This window comes from Phodopus roborovskii, unplaced genomic scaffold (assembly GCF_943737965.1).
Source record: "Phodopus roborovskii unplaced genomic scaffold, PHOROB, whole genome shotgun sequence".
Lineage (NCBI taxonomy): Eukaryota > Metazoa > Chordata > Mammalia > Rodentia > Cricetidae > Phodopus > Phodopus roborovskii.
In genome coordinates, this window is record NW_026125391.1 from 7,741,163 (window position 1) to 7,758,474 (window position 17,312).

General features: G+C 40.0%; 1 protein-coding gene across 1 annotated transcript in view; it reads left to right on the top strand.

Moving 5' to 3' along the window:
- The window catches only part of Znf277 (zinc finger protein 277), a 115,662-nt gene extending 101,018 nt beyond the window's left edge, over positions 1–14,644 (top strand). The window contains exons 6-12 of the mRNA XM_051175071.1: positions 19–129; positions 797–929; positions 7,947–8,014; positions 9,662–9,758; positions 11,568–11,610; positions 12,862–13,036; positions 14,181–14,644. Of these exons, the coding sequence (XP_051031028.1) occupies positions 19–129; positions 797–929; positions 7,947–8,014; positions 9,662–9,758; positions 11,568–11,610; positions 12,862–13,036; positions 14,181–14,367 (814 nt within the window). The 3' untranslated portion in view covers positions 14,368–14,644. The remainder of the gene's footprint in view (positions 1–18; positions 130–796; positions 930–7,946; positions 8,015–9,661; positions 9,759–11,567; positions 11,611–12,861; positions 13,037–14,180) is intronic.
- The last annotated feature ends 2,668 nt before the right edge of the window (positions 14,645–17,312 follow it).

A 17,312-nucleotide genomic window follows, 5' to 3' on the forward strand; every position in this document is an offset into this window, starting at 1 on the left:
GTTTGTATTCCTTCACAGATCTGTTCTGTTGAACCACATGGCCAGAGAACATGCTTTCAATATTGGTTTGCCAGACAATATTGTAAACTGCAGTGAATTCCTTTGCACATTACAGAAGAAACTGGACAAGTAGGTGCTCTTTCACAAAATAGACTAAACATAATTTAATCTTAGACACTCATGAATTATTAAAAATTATTTCAATAAATTAATTTAGAGTTAAAGAAATGACAATTACTTTTTTCTTACATTGTGGGAACTTACTTTTTTTTGGTATTTGTGCATATTGCCTACATTATATGGCCTTATAGTGAGCTTTTAACTTTTTGCATTAAAATACATGATTTATGCCAAGCACCATGTTAAGCTATATCATGAAAAGTATCCTTACCATCTATATTAATCTCTTTTCTCATTTCTGTGACCAAAATACCTGGCAGGTCACATCTTAAGGAAGAAAGAGGGTGTTTATTTTGGCTTATAGTTACCTGGGATGACAACCATCATGGCAGAGAAGGTATAGCTACAGGGATAGGAGGCAATTAGTCACAGTCTATAAACAGAATAATCCTTGCCACAGTTTCAACTAAACAGCCAAGTTTAGATGACTACGAAGGAAACTATACCATGCTTTCTACAAAGCCAAGTGTATGAAGGGAAGAAGGAACTGATGGAAGGACCATATTACCTTCATTTGTTTTGTGTAACCCAAACAAATAAATGTTAAATTTAAAAAACAGGGTTCTTGCAACAACTATTCGAGATGCGTTTAGCAATGTCTGTGTGTTTCTTTTAGTTTACAGTGTTTGTACTGTGAGAAGACCTTCAGAGACAAAAATACACTTAAAGATCACATGAGGAAAAAGCAGCATCGTAGGATCAACCCAAAAAACAGAGACTATGACCGATTTTATGTCATCAATTACTTGGTAAGGCTTGCCTTTTCATAGTTTTAAATTTGGTTACAATGCTGTAAACAAAATCTACCTACAGAAAAACTAAAGTCTGAATAATGAATGAATCATATAAAAGTTTAAAGGTAATGATAGGCATTATCAAGGAATTAGCAGTGGTTTACAAAGCAAATCTGATGTATTGTCTTAGGTTTGACATATGTGTCTATAGTAAAAATGCTCTGTCTCTTGAATGCAGTTTGATAGCAACAAGAACCATTCCCCAATTCTGGCCAATTTGAGGCCAGAGAATGGTGTTTTCTGTTTTTAAGAGCATTTACCGAGTATTGGATGTGCTAGGTGCCACACAAGATAATTCTTTAAAAGCAATTTCTTTACTCTTCTCCCATCTCTCCACTAAATGACCCTCCCCCTTATTCTCAAGATGTGCACCTGTGTCATTGTTAGCTTCTTTTTAAGGGAAGTTTCAGAGAAAGTGTTCTATTTTACTATGCAAGTTGTTGTTGTTTTGTTTTTGGTTTTTTTTTTTTTTTTTTGGTTTTTTGTTTTGTTTGTTTGTTTGTTTGTTTGTTTGTTTTTTGATGGCCCATGCCAAGGATGTTAAATGCATTAAAGTCCAAAGTCCCTACCCTATTTGCTGCCTGCTATAGATTCTTTTTTGGGGGACAAGAAGAGGTCTTCAGTTAGCGACAAAGTCACTGGGGTTACTTAAAATACTGGGAGGGGATTTTAGATTAACATAATGACTATAGAATGCTACCAGGCTTGCCATTAATCCTCCAACTTTTTAATTGTATATACTTAAATATACTACCCATACCTAAAAAATGACTAAGTAATTCTACAGAAAGATGAAAGGTTAGAGTTTTGATTCTGATATTTTCTGAAGCAAGGGTTGTTTTGTTTTTGTTTCTGTTTTCCCTCTCAATGTAAGTACATTAAAACCCAAGTCTGTTGGTTTGGGAAGACTGATTTGATATTATCCAACACTTCATGCATTGGGCAGAAAGCAGTAACATGATTTGTGTTGGAAATCGCTGCTCTGACTTGCACTTTTTAATGTGTTTTAACTTAGTCATATAGTGTTAAACTGAAATTTTCCTCTAGAAGTAAACTTAGCATGTGCTTAAAGATTGACTGGAAACTCGCCAAGCTTTACTACAAATGTTTTACAACCAGCCAAAGGCAAAGGCACCCTCTGAGTCCTTCAGTCTTCTCTTAAAACCATTCAGTCATGACTTCCTAGAGTGAAGCTGCTTCGGGGCCCAGCCCACTCCAGCAGGGAGTGCACTCCAGCACTGTCTGGGGCATGCAGCTGCTGCAGCAGGTACCTAAGCAATTTAATAGTTCTCCCTTCAGGGCTCTTTTACACTAAGATGCAAGAGCTGCAAATGAGCTAGACACTGTATTGCTGGAGTCTTTACCTTGGCGGGAGACTTCAAAGGGCCCATACACTCATATTCTATTGGCATTTTTAAAAAGTGTGATACTTCAATCCCTGAGCATCAAATAGTGTGACTGGCTGTCAAGCTAAAATTGTTTATGAGTGCCAGCTGTCCCCAGGGGGAACATGATGGATTGTACTAAGCACAGATTTGCTGTACCAACTCTTGGCTCAAGAGAATACAATGGTCTTAGTAAATATGAAATGAAAATGAAATCATAACTTGAGGGTAATATTGATATATATCCCACTTTTGAAATGACAGCAACTGATGGAGATCTTTCTATGGGCCAGGCACTATCACAGGAGCCTATACACTAGATCATTTAACTGTATCCCCAGTATGAAGCCTACTCTATAGACAAGGAGACTAGGGCAAAGTGAGGTTAAGTCATTTCCACAGGTTCACATCACCAGTGTAAGTCAGTTATCCACTGCATCTGTTTTCTTTCTTCACATGGTTGAGATAATGCTGGTATCTTCGTTGTAGCCTTCAGATGGTTGTGGCCATTGTGATGGTTTGCTCACCCTTGCTTGTTCTCTTGAAACGAACTCGAAAATAAAGCTGGCTTTAATCTCTGCTTTATGATTCTCACCTATAACCATACCATTTTTAGCCCAAGTATTGAAGTAAATGGTTAATAAATATGAAAATGATTAGGAAAAACTAAAATATATTCCAATGCATTAGAAATTTTGAAATGATGCATCCCTTTGAAAGGGATGGAAGAAAGCAATGAAGTCCCTGAGATGTGTGTCTGCTCTGAACTAAGTAGTACTCACCAGACATCTCATCCTTAACATCCTAGGGGTGCTTAAAGAGTCTTGTTATAAGGAAAAAGCATAATAATATTTAAGATATGCATATAAGAGACAGTTCCAAATAGTATTAATATGTCATTAGAGAAAAATTAGAGCCAGCAGTTTCTCAGAATCATTATAGTCTTATTTTAGACATATTAATGAACACTATTTAATGTGAAGAACACATTGTTAACATGAAGAATAAATTCTCTAAAACTTTGACTAAGTGATGAGTAATGATAAAGCCTTATTTTTAAAAAAAACAAAGGCAAAATAATAAGAGACATTCATGTCATACTCCTCAAGGGACATGGTCAAATGACACAGCTATATTAATAGTCTGCTATGTGTCCCTTCTGTCTATTTCATGCACTCCACAATGTTCAAGTGCCTTCCAGACCCCAGAAGACAGGCAGAAGGAAGCATTTTGAGGACAGGGTGGCTGATTAAATCTCTGCTGTCAGAGTTCAGAGGCTGGGATATGAGGCCGGTGTGAGCACACTCAATGAGAAGCTTGTCCAAAATCAGCATTTGACCAGGTCTGTGGGGAATGTGAATAGTAATAGGACCACCTACCATGAAGCTTCTTGTTCTTTACAAACAATCCTGGCATCTCCAGAGCATCCTAGATATCCTAGCAAGATGCTCTCCAGTGTTGTCAAAGGGGGAAGAACAGGGACGAAAAGAAGCTGTTCTCAGCTCCCCTGCAAACTGAGAAAATTGACAAGGGTTGTGCTTCCTCTTGGGTGTGAAAATTTCTACACCTAATAACTTACATTAGTTTTTTTTAATGTAACAGACTTCACATTGACTCTCCTTTACACAGTCTAGATCATGTACATCAAATCTTGCCTTGTTTCTCCCTCAACTAGAGTTCAGTGAATAGTAGTAACTGCTAAGAGGCACAATCTCCCTTAGCTTCACAGTCAGATACTCCAGCCTCAGGGACAACAAACTGCTTGACATCACTGGGCTCCAGGCACAAGGTCCTAAGGCACTCTAGCCTCATTCCCAGAGTTTTCTAAGGGAATCTATTTCTGTTGTGACTTTATCATTTGGACTGTTTTATTTTATTTAAAGTATATGAAGCCACGTGGAACAGATGTAGGCTACTGGCCTGAAGAGTTTTTGTTATAGTCCTTTAAATCCTTCCCAGTGAAAAATGTATCTGTTCCTCTGTGTGTGAGGGGGGCAAAACAGGACAGAAGGATCAAACTAGATGGAGGGTCTTGTTTGAGAGAGATCGTTCCCATTATTCCTCCATCCTCTCATTGCTCACAGGCCATCTGATGCAGGGGTTTGAGGGGGTGTTCTGAACATCTTTACAGACATGCCTTCCAAACTTTGTTTTCTCTGTATTCTTAGCTTTCCTGACATGATTCATTAGCACAGTGTCTTAATTAGAAAATCGTGTGCTTGTTTTTTTCCATGTTTTCCCCCATTAGCTCTTGTCCCTAAGTAGAATACTTTAGGAAAGTGTAGACCACTGTCAAGTCTACATTACTTATTTCCTAATATACTGATGTAAATAAATTTTCCTCTTTTCTCGTTTGATAAATTTTAAAAATTGTATATGAAGATAAATTGCTTCAGGTTATAGTGAACACTCAGAAAGTTGCAAAATTATGTTTGAGTTACAAAGTCTAACGGGGGGGGGGGGGGATCAGTTTTTTCTTTGACTCAAAACATTGTTGAACTGGACGGTGGTGGTACATGTCTTTAGTCCCAGCACTCTGGAGGCAGAGACTCCAAAGCTACACAGAGAAACCCTGACTCGAATAGATAGATAGATAGATAGATAGATAGATAGATAGATAGATAGATAGATAGATAGATGAATTAATAAATAAAACATTGATAAGCATTGTTTATTCATTTCATTTGGTCGTATCACAGATGGCCTCTTCTTGAATGCCTTGTAGAAATAAAAGTATGACCATGAATCCTAGTCCAGAGAGACCAAGCATGGCATGAAAATTTTAATGCATTACCAAAAGTTCTTGCAGCGATCCTGTTAACAATGTTGAGGCCATTCTTGATGCCCTATAATGAGGTTCAGACAGTCTCTGATGACTCTACAGAGTACATTAGAGAGTTCAAATTAACTGTCTTTAATGACAGTATGGTAGATCCCAGCATGTCTGGGTTTATGCATCATTTGGCTGATAAGTAATGACAGCTCCAAAGCCTCTCATTAAGCTGGTGAGTGATAGATTTTCCTGTTCCCTCTAAAATATAATGCTGCACATAGTTCTTTGTTTTGGGGGGGAAGCATGTCCATAACTAAGAAAGTCTTGGAAAGAAAAGCATTGAATGAAAAGGATGCCTGTACTCAGAGCAGCCTGGCTGCATAGCTATGCATAGAGTCAGCCGAGCTAGGTTTGACCACACCTGTGTCAGCTCATTGAAGAGATAGATATCCAGTGACAGGCCCTCATCAACTTTGGTATACAGATTTGATTATGAGAAGACAGGTCATAAAGAGGGAAAAACAGTTCAAAGGAGAAAATAGAAATGACTGGACCAGAATAAACCATCCTAATCATCCTTCTGTGGGTTTTACTGACACTGACTTTCCACACAAAGGCCCCTTAAAGTGAAATTCATGCTCTAACTGTAAAAGATAAAGGGACTTAATAGATATTGAATACCTATTCATACCCAGCATGTGCTTTATAGACAGTGCTTAATTACCTCACAAAGTCCTTTTAAAGTAGTATCTAAATTGACCTCAAATTTTGTTTTTTGTTTTTTGTTTTGTTTTTTTTTTTTTTTTTTTTTTTTTGCTACAATTTAAAAAAGAAGAAGTTTGTGGGCAGAATCAGAAAATGTAACCAGGGACAAAGGCCTTGTCTCTCTCCTTAGACACTGAAGGGGAGGAGATGACTAGCAAACAAAAAGACATGCCCATAGGCATAGCAGTACTTGGAATACCTCCAATACATGGAGGGATGGCTATAAAGTAGCTTGGAACTTGGGACAGAAGTGTTATTATTTTTATTTTTTATTGTTTGGGCTTCACATATTTATATAATGAACTTTAGTCATTTCACATACTCCATTCTTCTCTCGCCTCCTCTCTTCCCCTTGTACCCATCCTTCTTGTCAAATCTCCCTACCCTGTACTTTCACGTCTGCTTTTTCTAAATGACCAATGAGTTTAGAGTTTCTTGCCTGAGCATGGATGAGAGGTCATTTACTGGAGCAAGGGTAACTTGTCAGTGGCTTCACCAGAAGAAAATCATAGCTCCTCCGCCAACAGCAGTTGCCTTAGTCACGGTGGGGCCTGATGGGCCCTTCCAGCATCCATGATGAAATGTTGAGGGGCTCAATAGTGTGCTAGCTTTGTGCAGATAACCACATGTACAGTGAGTCCCCAGAAGCAATGGCTATGCCATGCCCAGAGACACCTTTTTTATTGGAAGCGTCTTATTTTGGACAGACCACTGAGAGGAAGACTGAGTGGTTGTGTTGAAGCAGAGTGTCAGCATTTCAGGCAGAACATTCAGGACTGAAAGCAGCTGGTGGAAGCAAGTGTGCTATGTTGAGGGTCCAGCAGGAATCCCAGACTGACTGGAACATCCTAAGGAAGAAAGGGGGCATAGGGAAATAAGGATGCAGAAGGTGCCAGGTGAGGAACAAAAGTTCACAAGCCACGGTAGGACCTCCAGGTTGTGTTCTGACTGTGATGGGCAGCCCTGAGCAGGTTTCTATATACAGAGAACTGCTCTTTAGGGAGATCACTGTGACTGGTGCCTGAGGAAGAAGCTATAAGTGAACAAGAATGGAAACAATCCATGCAAGTGTATCCAACCTCCGCCAAGGGCAGCTGCGAGAGCAGCCAATAGAAGTCATAAATTTCCTTACAACATTGTGTGTGTGTGTGTGTGTGTGCGCACGCATGCGCGCACATATGTGGCACAGAAAGAGAGAAAGGAGGGAGAGAGGCAGTTTGTTGGTGCTGTTGTTTGATGGGAGGGATATATGTGTATACTGTGCATGAGGGCTCGTGCACACACATGCAGATGCCTGGAGTTGATGGAGGAGTGTCCTCCTCCATCACTCTCTACTTTATTCACTGGAACGATTTCTCACTGAACCCAGGAGTCACCAACTGTAGCTAGTCTTGCTAGCCAGCTGGCTTCCCAAGTGCCAGGATTGCAGGTAACTTTCATGTGCCCCTGGCATCTACGTGGGTTCTGGGGATCCAAAGTCTAATGTTCACCCTTGTGCGGTACATACATTATCCACTGAGCCATTTCCTCAGCTTCGGGTGCTGACAATGTTGGTGGTTAATGTTTTTTTTTTGGGGGGGGGGAGGTTTCAACTTGTGTAGTTCTCAAGAGTGAACTCTGTAGATGATAACATCACTTTGCAATGTCAAAGGCTGGGACACATTGTTAGGAGGATTTCAGAGTCTTTCCCAGGCGTTCTTGGTGGCTTTAAAAAAAAAAAAAAAAAAAAATACAGCTCTTGAAGTGATTCTAATATATATCCAGGGTTGAAAACCAGTGAGTTAAAATTAAAGGGGGCAGGACAGGCATGATTGAAAGCCTGTTGCTGTATCACCAAAAACAATATTTTTGCTCTTTTAGTTTTTAGCAATTTATGATTTATCCATCTCAATCAGGACAGTGAGCTTTTTATGTATACCTGATTTGTGCTGCTTCAAAACATCTGAGGGAGTTTGTTTTAGGGATGCTAGTACTTAAGTTCTGAGTCTGTCGTCTCATTTTTCTTCACCTGTTCTTAATCTCTCTGAACCCTCTGCTCTTCCTGCAAAGGAACTCGGGAAATCATGGGAAGAGGTACAGATGGAAGACGACCGCGAGTTGCTGGACCTTCCTGAAGAGTAAGGCGTGTCTCTGCTGCTGGTTAATCACAGTGTTGATGAATAAGCACACAATTCTTTAATTTGGTCTATAATTATCATTCCAAAGAGAGAGAATAAAAGCAAAGTCTCTTTGAGCCATGCATCCTTTCATGAAATGGCGAGGTTTAAAATTAAAGTAATTTTCACATAAAAATCACTGAAGATGCTTTTGAGAGACACTTTCTACATTTTTTGTACAGAGAGAAAGACATACAACCACAGTAATTATGTCAAGCACACAGATATATATTGTCAGCATCTTGGATAGAAACCTGCTGAAGATACCCTAACAGTGAAGCCAGAAATCTAATTTCTTCATATTCTTTCCTACATACATACATGAAATTATCATCAAAGGGAATTTGGATAAGGAAAATAAATTCATCCTTTGAGTGATGATTATATGTACTAATACAGTGTTAGCCAGTTTACTACTTGGTCCTTATATCTGTCCCTGTGAAGTGGTACTATTTGAATCTGGTAGTGAGCTATGCTGCAGGCAGGTTAGACAGATTGTCTCAGGTTACAGTTAGAAAGTGATGGCACTGAACGAGACTTCAATTCCATACACTCTGTGACAGAGATTTCCCATTGTCTCTTTGTGCCCATTTACTGCTTCTTCCTTAGCAATATAAAACCTGATGACCATCAGCATGCCATATGCCATGTAAATAAAGACTTCCATAGCCCTTCTTGCAGCCAGCTGGGGATACATAAGTACACATTGGCTACAGAGATTTGAGTACATGAAAGTACACTGCAAGGTTCAGAAGCCATGTTTCAGCACTGTAGTGTACATAGTCCGCTTCCTTACTTTCCTTATCACTACAGCTGTAAGTACCGGCTTGTCACCTCTAGTCCACAAAATTGTGAGTCAAGCACTCGATCTCTCCATCCCCATATGCCCTTCAAGTCATTTTTCTACTACAAGATGTAACATTGCCCCATTTAAGATAATCAGTGGCTGGGCATTGGTGGTGCACACCTTGAATCCCAGCACTCAGAAGGCAGAGGCAGGCAGATCTCTGTGAGTTCAAGGCCAGTCTGGTCTACAGTACGAGTACCAGGACAGGTTCCAAAGCAATACAGAGAAACCGTGTCTTGAAAAACCAAAAAAAAAAAAAAAAAAAAAAAAAAAAATCAGTGATTACCAACTGAAATACATGTTTAGCATTTGTAAAAGAAAAACAAAAAACAAAAAATGCATGAATAGCTTACCCATCCTGTTGCATCCCAGCACTAGCATTTCAGTTCACATCGTGTGCATTTAGTGCTTTTGGCTAATGAAATAGCATCCCATCTCTAGATAGGTGTCCTCCTTAATTAAACTGCTTTTTCTCTGGAAAATACCACACAATTCCATTCTTAAATCACTGTTCAGACGAGCAGCAAATAGAGAAAGTGGGGCAGCACCTACTGGCTCTTTCTAGTCACCTCATGATACTTCCTGGAATTTCAGGCACTGTATCTGAAAGTCATAATGTTATGTGGCAGTCTTTACCAAAATGTCAGACTCAAAGTTTGTGGCATTTGCTAAGAAAGAGACACTAATACACCTCACTGTGTGGTGCACCCTCCAGGGGAAAAGTGTTTCACCATGTTCTCTGTCTTCTGTCTTTAACCTAGTGACTGGTCTGATTGGCAAGAGTACCCTGTCTGTGCTGTCTGTCTATTTTGTGAAAAGCAAGAAGAAACAATAGACAAATTGTATGTGCACATGAAGGTGAGATGCTCTTATCTCCTTGATTTTGTTTCATTCTGACAGTGCTAAACTGGTGATCATTGAACCCTCATTTACTTGCTGTGGTGGTTTATGTTGATTGTCAATTTGACAGGACCTAGAAGCTCCTAGAAGGAGCCTTTGGGCATCCTTGAGGGCTTTTCTTGACTAGGTTCATTTAGGTAGAATGTTTCCTCCTAATGTGGACTACAATCATTCCATGGACTGGATTCCAAACTCAGGAGGAAGAGAACCGAGCAACAGTATCTGGCACTCTCTGCTTCATCCTTTCTCCCTGAAGGTTCTCCCCCTCCTCCCCCCCCCCCCCCCCCCCCCGTTTTGCTTTTGTCAGGCTATGCTAATCTCAGCATGGAGACAGGCAGGAAACTAAGCACACATCCTCCAATCATTATTCCATCCCTGAAAGTGCACTGGACAAACAGAAGAGTCAGGGCAGGTCCATCCAGGAGGACAAGCATGGGGCAGTACGAGGGTGGACAGTGGGACCTGTGAGTGGCCACTAGCTTAGGTTGCCACCTTCGAGCAGCTCATCTGGTAACTCAAGCTCAGAAGCTGAGATCTGCAGCCACCATTGCAATACCCAAATATTGTGGATTCTTCTCTGGCTTTTTGTACCATTGAGTAGGATAGAAAGAACAGAAAACTTTGTATTCATAAAGGCAAGTGAAACTGGACATAATTTGAGTTTAGCGCCACTTCAGGAACCAATAGTTAGAAAGAAGAAATGTAGGCACATTCCCTCTGGGTATCATGTTTATATTAAGGTGAAGCTTGACACTGCTAATTCTGAACCTTTAGTACCTCAGTATACCCTACACATACTCCCTGTATGTAACTGTAACCCTTGACTGAATGCTGGGTCACATATGTAATGACATGTGACAGCACCACAACTTGGGAATGATAATAACAGGATATTTCTGAGGAGTTCTGACATTCTCTCCCTGTCTTCTGAACTGCATCTGTCTAGTTGGCACCTCATCTTCACTCATCTCGACGACTCCTCATTCAAAAATACTGTTCTTAGTTGAGCAAAATAAGGACCTAGACAAACGTAGAAATATGATAGGCATATATCCTTATGAATCTGTTTGTAATACGTTAGGAATTATAATAGTTATAATACCACTAGGGTGGAGACCTGTAGATCTATAGATATTTCACCATGTAGGAGTGACCTTTCTGGTGTCCCCAGAGAGCTCATTGACCCTGCTCAGTCATTCTTGGTGGTAGCATGTCATGAATTCCTGAGAATCCTACATCCAGTGGTACTGCACAAAATGCTGCCACAGTGAGCTACATGTTTTCTTCTGTGAGCTTGTAAGTTTGAACATTTATACAGACAACTGGAGAAAGGGGGCAAACATAATACAGTAACTTTCTGTACCAAAGCAGGGGAGAGGGAGCCTGAATGTGCAAAACGTCACTTGCAAAACGTCTCTAACACCCAGTTCTGGAATTATGGTCCAGATGCCCTGCATATTACAAACACAACTTATCAACACACTTTTATCAGGCCAGACATTTCATGCATGATAAACTAAAAACTTCATCAATAAGCTATAACTAATTAAAATGCTTTAACTGATTGATGTGTTGGGTTGAGCTTTTAAGAACTGCTGACCAGAAAGGGAAGTAGTTAGAATTAGAAGGTTTCAAAAGCAGAAGAAGATGAACTCAGACTGCTTCCAGCATACTTAAGCCCCTGTGAGTCAGATGTCTGTTTATACCATCAGCGGGAAAGATTAAAGAATTCATATGCTTACAGATATATTCCATCCCTTTTTTTAGGACACACATGAGTTTGATCTCCTCAGAATAAAGTCAGAGCTCGGTAAGTTTGGTTGGGAGTTGTTTTCTGTGACACTGCACTTTTATGAAGTGTCCTATAAATGGCACCCATATCCTGTTGCAGTGCCTGGGGAGCTGCGGTCACAATATAATTAATTCTCTGCGCAGAAACTTACGAAAACTTAATAAAGCAATGATTTTGTATTCTAATCTTCAAAGATTTATTGTCTTTGATGTCACATACTTTCTTCCATTCTCCTACGTGTGTATGAGTGCTTTAATAAATTGCAAAAATAGGCTAGCAGAAAGAGCATGGGTTTGTGGGGGCTTGGGTTTTTTTATTATAATTTATTTATTTGTTTTGTTTTAGAGACAGTGCTTCATTCACTGTTCAGCTCTGGCTGGCCTAGAACCTGCCAGGTAAATGAGGCTGGCTTCAAACTCACAGCGATCTGCCTGCCTCTGCCTCCTGAATGCTGGGATGAAAGGTGTGTGCTACCACCGCCCACCCAGCCAAGAGCTCAGATTCTTTAAATTAGATGACAGTAGTTTCAAACTTCAGCATTTACAGTGTATATAGCATTTACAGTGTATATGACACTAGGACCCAGGGCAGAAAATAGTGAATTGGTGTGTACGAAAATTCACACTGCAGTGCTTGGCAGAATATTAGTCGAGATGACTGCCTTGGAAGGGTTAGAGATGATGAAACATAAATTAGTGGTTTCCTACTGGGTCCACTGTATTGAAAAGCTCCATCTCCCCTTCCAGCACACTGGTGACTTTGCTGAGCTCCTGGATATGTGCCTTTGGTTCACTAAGACTGTAGACATTCATATATGTTACACACACACACACACAATTCAGTGGTCAAGATGGTAGGCTGTGGGACCACCCACCTGCTGTCAGACCATGGCTCTACTACTTCCCAGATGCAAAATCTTGAAGGGTTTCCAAATAAGTAACATTGACATGCTGATGACTTGTTAGTTTAAATGTATTAAGATGTGGACAGTGGTTTGCTTAGAGCACAGTGGACAAGCCCTATCCTGATGCCCCATTATTGTATTATAATTGTCCCAGCTTCTCAGGTTGGTTAATTAGGACAGTTGTCTCCTGCAAGAAATTATAACAAAAGAGTATTAATGTCTTCTACATAGAAATCATATATATTATAGAATATATGGATCTTAAGACATCATATGATATGACATGAATTTTCAAGCTTTTCTGTATCTGTTTAAAATGAATTAGACAATGCAGAAATAATGCTGGATTGTCTGATGGTTTTCAGGGTTAAATTTCTATCAGCAAGTGAAGCTGGTCAATTTCATTCGGAGGCAAGTTCACCAGTGCAGGTGCTATGGTTGCCATGAGAAGTTCAAGTCCAAAACAGACTTGAGGGCTCACATGGAAGAAGCTAAACACACCTCACTACTTCCTGACAGAAAAACCTGGGACCAACTGGAGTAAGTCTGGCTGAACTGGACTTCTGTCCCCTGTCCTCTTTATTGTGTCTCTCTATTTTATTTAACTTCTTTAAACTAATAAACACATATGAAGCCAACTGTAAGTTATGAGTTTCCAAAGTTTATATAACTTAGAAGCACATGAAACCATTATTTTGGCATTTGAATTGGATAGTCATGCAAAACTATGGTTCAGAATAGTGGTAGATACAGATGTTTAAATAATACTTTATTAACAAAACATTCTAAGCACCTTTCCCTATCTGATGCTTATCTGTCTATCTTTTTTAATGGCTGTCCCATTGAATATATCCTAATGTGTTAGGTTATTCCTTACCTTTTGCTATTATAAATAATAATGAATAAATAGCACACGTGGCTGTATTTGTACACTCATCTAATTATGTCATTTAGATAAAAATTACTATGTCAATGACATGTACATCATGGAGCATCTGGTGTACATTTGCCAAATTGACACTTTAAAAACATTAAGCAGTTGTCCTCTGATACGAACCTATTGAAATAAGTGCTATCAAATTTCCCAAGTATTATTGCCAGTCTAACCCTTCTGTGATGGTTCTCATAACATCCTTGTTAAAGTCAGTGGCGGGAGCTGCCTAAACATTTCTCCATCCTCAGAGAACATTAAACGAGGCCTTCACAAAGCCCTAGCCAAATCACTGTAGTTTTCCTTATTGGAAAACATCATAAACAAGGGCCAAAGGTAACTGTCTGTTGAACTGCTGCTCTGTTCTTGGTTCTTACACAGATTAGAGATGAAGGAACTAGTAATCGCTTTGCTCTTGTTGGGTGTGTGAAATTTTACTTTTGAAAAATAAATAACCATTTTGAGCCTGTACTGATGGTGTTTCTTACCATGATAGATACTGAGCTGCTTGGCCTGCTAGCGAGACCAGAGGCCATCAGGCTCCTGTCAGACAGAAAGGGTTGGGGCAAGCAACAAGGCTGTCTCCCAGCACAGCCTTTGAGGCTGTCAAAGTGTTGGTAAGGGGACATGGCAAAGTTGGCACGGTATACACTCAGGATGTGGTGAAGCTAGCATGGTGTGCACTGGGCTGCTTAGACATTTCCTGGGAACTTCCCTCATGTGGTTATTTGGTATATCTGTGGTTGCTTTCAGGTATTATTTTCCCACCTATGAGAATGACACTCTCCTGTGCACACTGTCTGACAGTGAAAGCGACCTAACAGATCAGCAGCACAATGAAAATGTTCCTGTCATCAGTGAAGACACATCCAAACTGTGTGCTTTGAAACGAAGCAGTGTTTTGAACCAGCTGCTACTCCAGGAATGCCTAGAAAAGTAGGAGAAACTCTGGTGCATGGTTTTCTCCTATGGGGCAGAGAGGAAAGAAGAGCTCAGATTTGATTATCATCAAAGCATTATTCACTGGAGAAATTGTGCTTGTTCTTAATGAACCTTTTCTCAAGAAATAAAGAAGAAAAATATGACATTTTTATATTTGGACTGGGAAATTATCGTGGTTATCATAAATGATTTTATTTCATAAACTCATGATTATCTACAGTAAGGAAAACAAGGAAGTTACAAATAAGCATTCAAATATATAAACCTGATTTTAACCATTCCAGTCTTCCCACAGGCCTCTGTCACCTACAAGTCACACATTTCAGTGTGATTTATGTAATAAATCTTTAACCTATCGTTGTAATAGTTCAAAGAAGACCCACAGAAGCAAAGAAAGATGGTCAAAAATCTGAGCAATGCACAAATTAAACTATAAAAATAACCCAAACTGATTGTACAGTTACTGTTTTCCTGGGTTACAACTCCATAGAAATGGACACGGTGTAATTAAGCTCATGCTTCCTCACAATATATATGTAATAATGTATGCTTACCTGTAATATACATTACAATAACAATAGTAACAAGGATAAGTACCCTAGGAACATAACTGCAGTGACACTACAACACCTAGTGAAGTTAAAAGGAACTTTTCATTTTTAGTTTTCCCACATGGTCTCAAAAATGTCTTCTCGTAGTAGTACCAGCTGTGAGACAGGCGATATGACCTCTACTAAGATGCACTCAAACATCACTCTTGTAGATTTCAGCTAGAAATGAATAGCCTAGATAACCCAGATATTAATAAACCCCAGTCAAACCTAAGTTAAGTGACAATCTGCAAGGTAAATTGGTCTTTACTCTTATAAAAATGCCAAGGTCATAAAAAAGCAAAAGCCTATCTACTAGTCCATGTTAAGGAGGGCAAAGATAGGGTGATGGGTGGCTTGTATGCAGGAACAGGAAATAAGGCCGGGAACCATTGGAAATATTTAGCAGGTGCTTCAAACAGTACAGGATTTGCTTTAGTTGCTGTTCTTGCTGTGGCCAAAGCCTGGCAAAAATCAACTTAAGGGAAAGGGGATTTATTTAGGATCACTGTTCTGGGGAACAGCCCACAAGGCAGAGAAGGCACAGTAGCAATGGCAAGAGGTAGTTGCCTGTTGCAGGTGGTGAGGAACACTTTTTCTTTTTACTTTACATGGGACTCCAGCCCATGTAATGGTGCCTCGCTCTCTCTCTCTCTCTCTCTCTCTCTCTCTCTCTCTCTCTCTCTCTCTCTCTCACACACACACACACACAGTGGATTCTCCTACCTCAATCAAATCTAGAAAGTTCCTCCCAGGTGTCCCAGAGGGTTGTCTCCTAGGAACTCTAGATCCTATGAAGTGCTGACAGTGTTAACCATCACAACATTGCTGTTAATTTACAGATTTTAGTGACTGCACTGTCATGTTTGAGAATGTTCTTGTATTTAGGAAATTCCCCTACTAAATATTTAAGGATGAAGAAGCAATTTGTTTGCATCTTACACTTGGAAAATTTACTTGGGTGTAGAAAAAGAATGATAAAGTATATGTATGGGGGATATTACAGCATGATGAATTTATGGAAAAATGTGTTAGTATCAACCCCTCTAAGTCTGAAATTAAAAGGTTTTAAAATAGCATTTTTACACTAGGTTTGCTTAATCAGGCCTCAAGTGAAACCAGTAAATTGCATTTGGTTGCTGTGATTCCTCATGGCGGAGGCAGGGAGGGATTCGGGTGTGCCTTTGAAGTGCCTGTGTAGGCTACAACTAAAGCTGGAGGGTATCATTCCCCAGGAGCCATCAACCTGACTTATTTGAGGTAAGATAAGGCCCTGGGGGACTCATCAGTTCATCTAAGCTGATGACTAGCAAGCAAGCCTCATGGGTCCTCTGTGTCCACCTCCCTGTGGACAGGCTTACAAACATGAACCACCATGCCTGGCCCTGTGTGGGCCACAGGGGTAAAACACATCACGCACGGCAAGTACTTCCAACTAAGCTCTCTCCCCACCCCATATTGCCTCTTTAAGTGCTACTGCATACTAACTGGATCCTTTGTCCTGCTGTTGGAATGGAGATGCTTTAAGCGGTAGGATTGAATATGCTCTATCACTCATTTGTCCCGCTAGTTATTAGATCTAAAGGTGTCATTAAATCTGAATACAAAAAGGGTTTGCAAGATTACTTAGTAGGAAGTATTGAGTGCCTCCTACTATATTACATCAGGCACACAATATCTAGTGTGCCATTAGTAGAGAAGTCAAAATTGTTCAGTGACAACATAATGTGTGCCAGTAGTGTAGCTGCTCAGGAGGCTGAGGTCAACCTGGGCACAGTGAGATCACATTCCACTCATTCAATGCTGTCAGCTATCATACAGTTCCTCTTCTGTTTTTCATCTGTCATTTGTAGTACCGTAGTAATTTTTGCCTACATATGTGCTTTAAAGGTTGTTCAGAAGTAGTTTTCTAACTCTGTTCTTTCTAAGTGAGGCCCATGCATACCAAGTATGCTATACAATGCTGGGTTCTGGGTTGTGAGGTTTGAGGCTTCCCTGGTTAATGCCGGTCTGTATGGTAAGACATTGTCTGGAATTGTAATTACATCGCTCACACTGTATCCTTAGATGCCCACACATCACACTCTGCAGATGGATAACCCTGTAGGCTTCTCATGAAAAGCAAGCATACATTTACTTAGGCATTATAAAATGCCTAAGTAAAAGACAAGTGTTCTCCTGATCCTAGAACAGTGTCTCTAGCAAACAGATTTGTTGAGGAAATCCATGTGTCTGGGCTGTTCTCTAGAGTGTTCTCCAGCTTAGGACAGAAGCAACTGGATGTATGTTCACAAATGAACCAAGAATAGCAAGCTTAAGGATAATGCTTTGGGACGGAGGAAAATGATGCCTT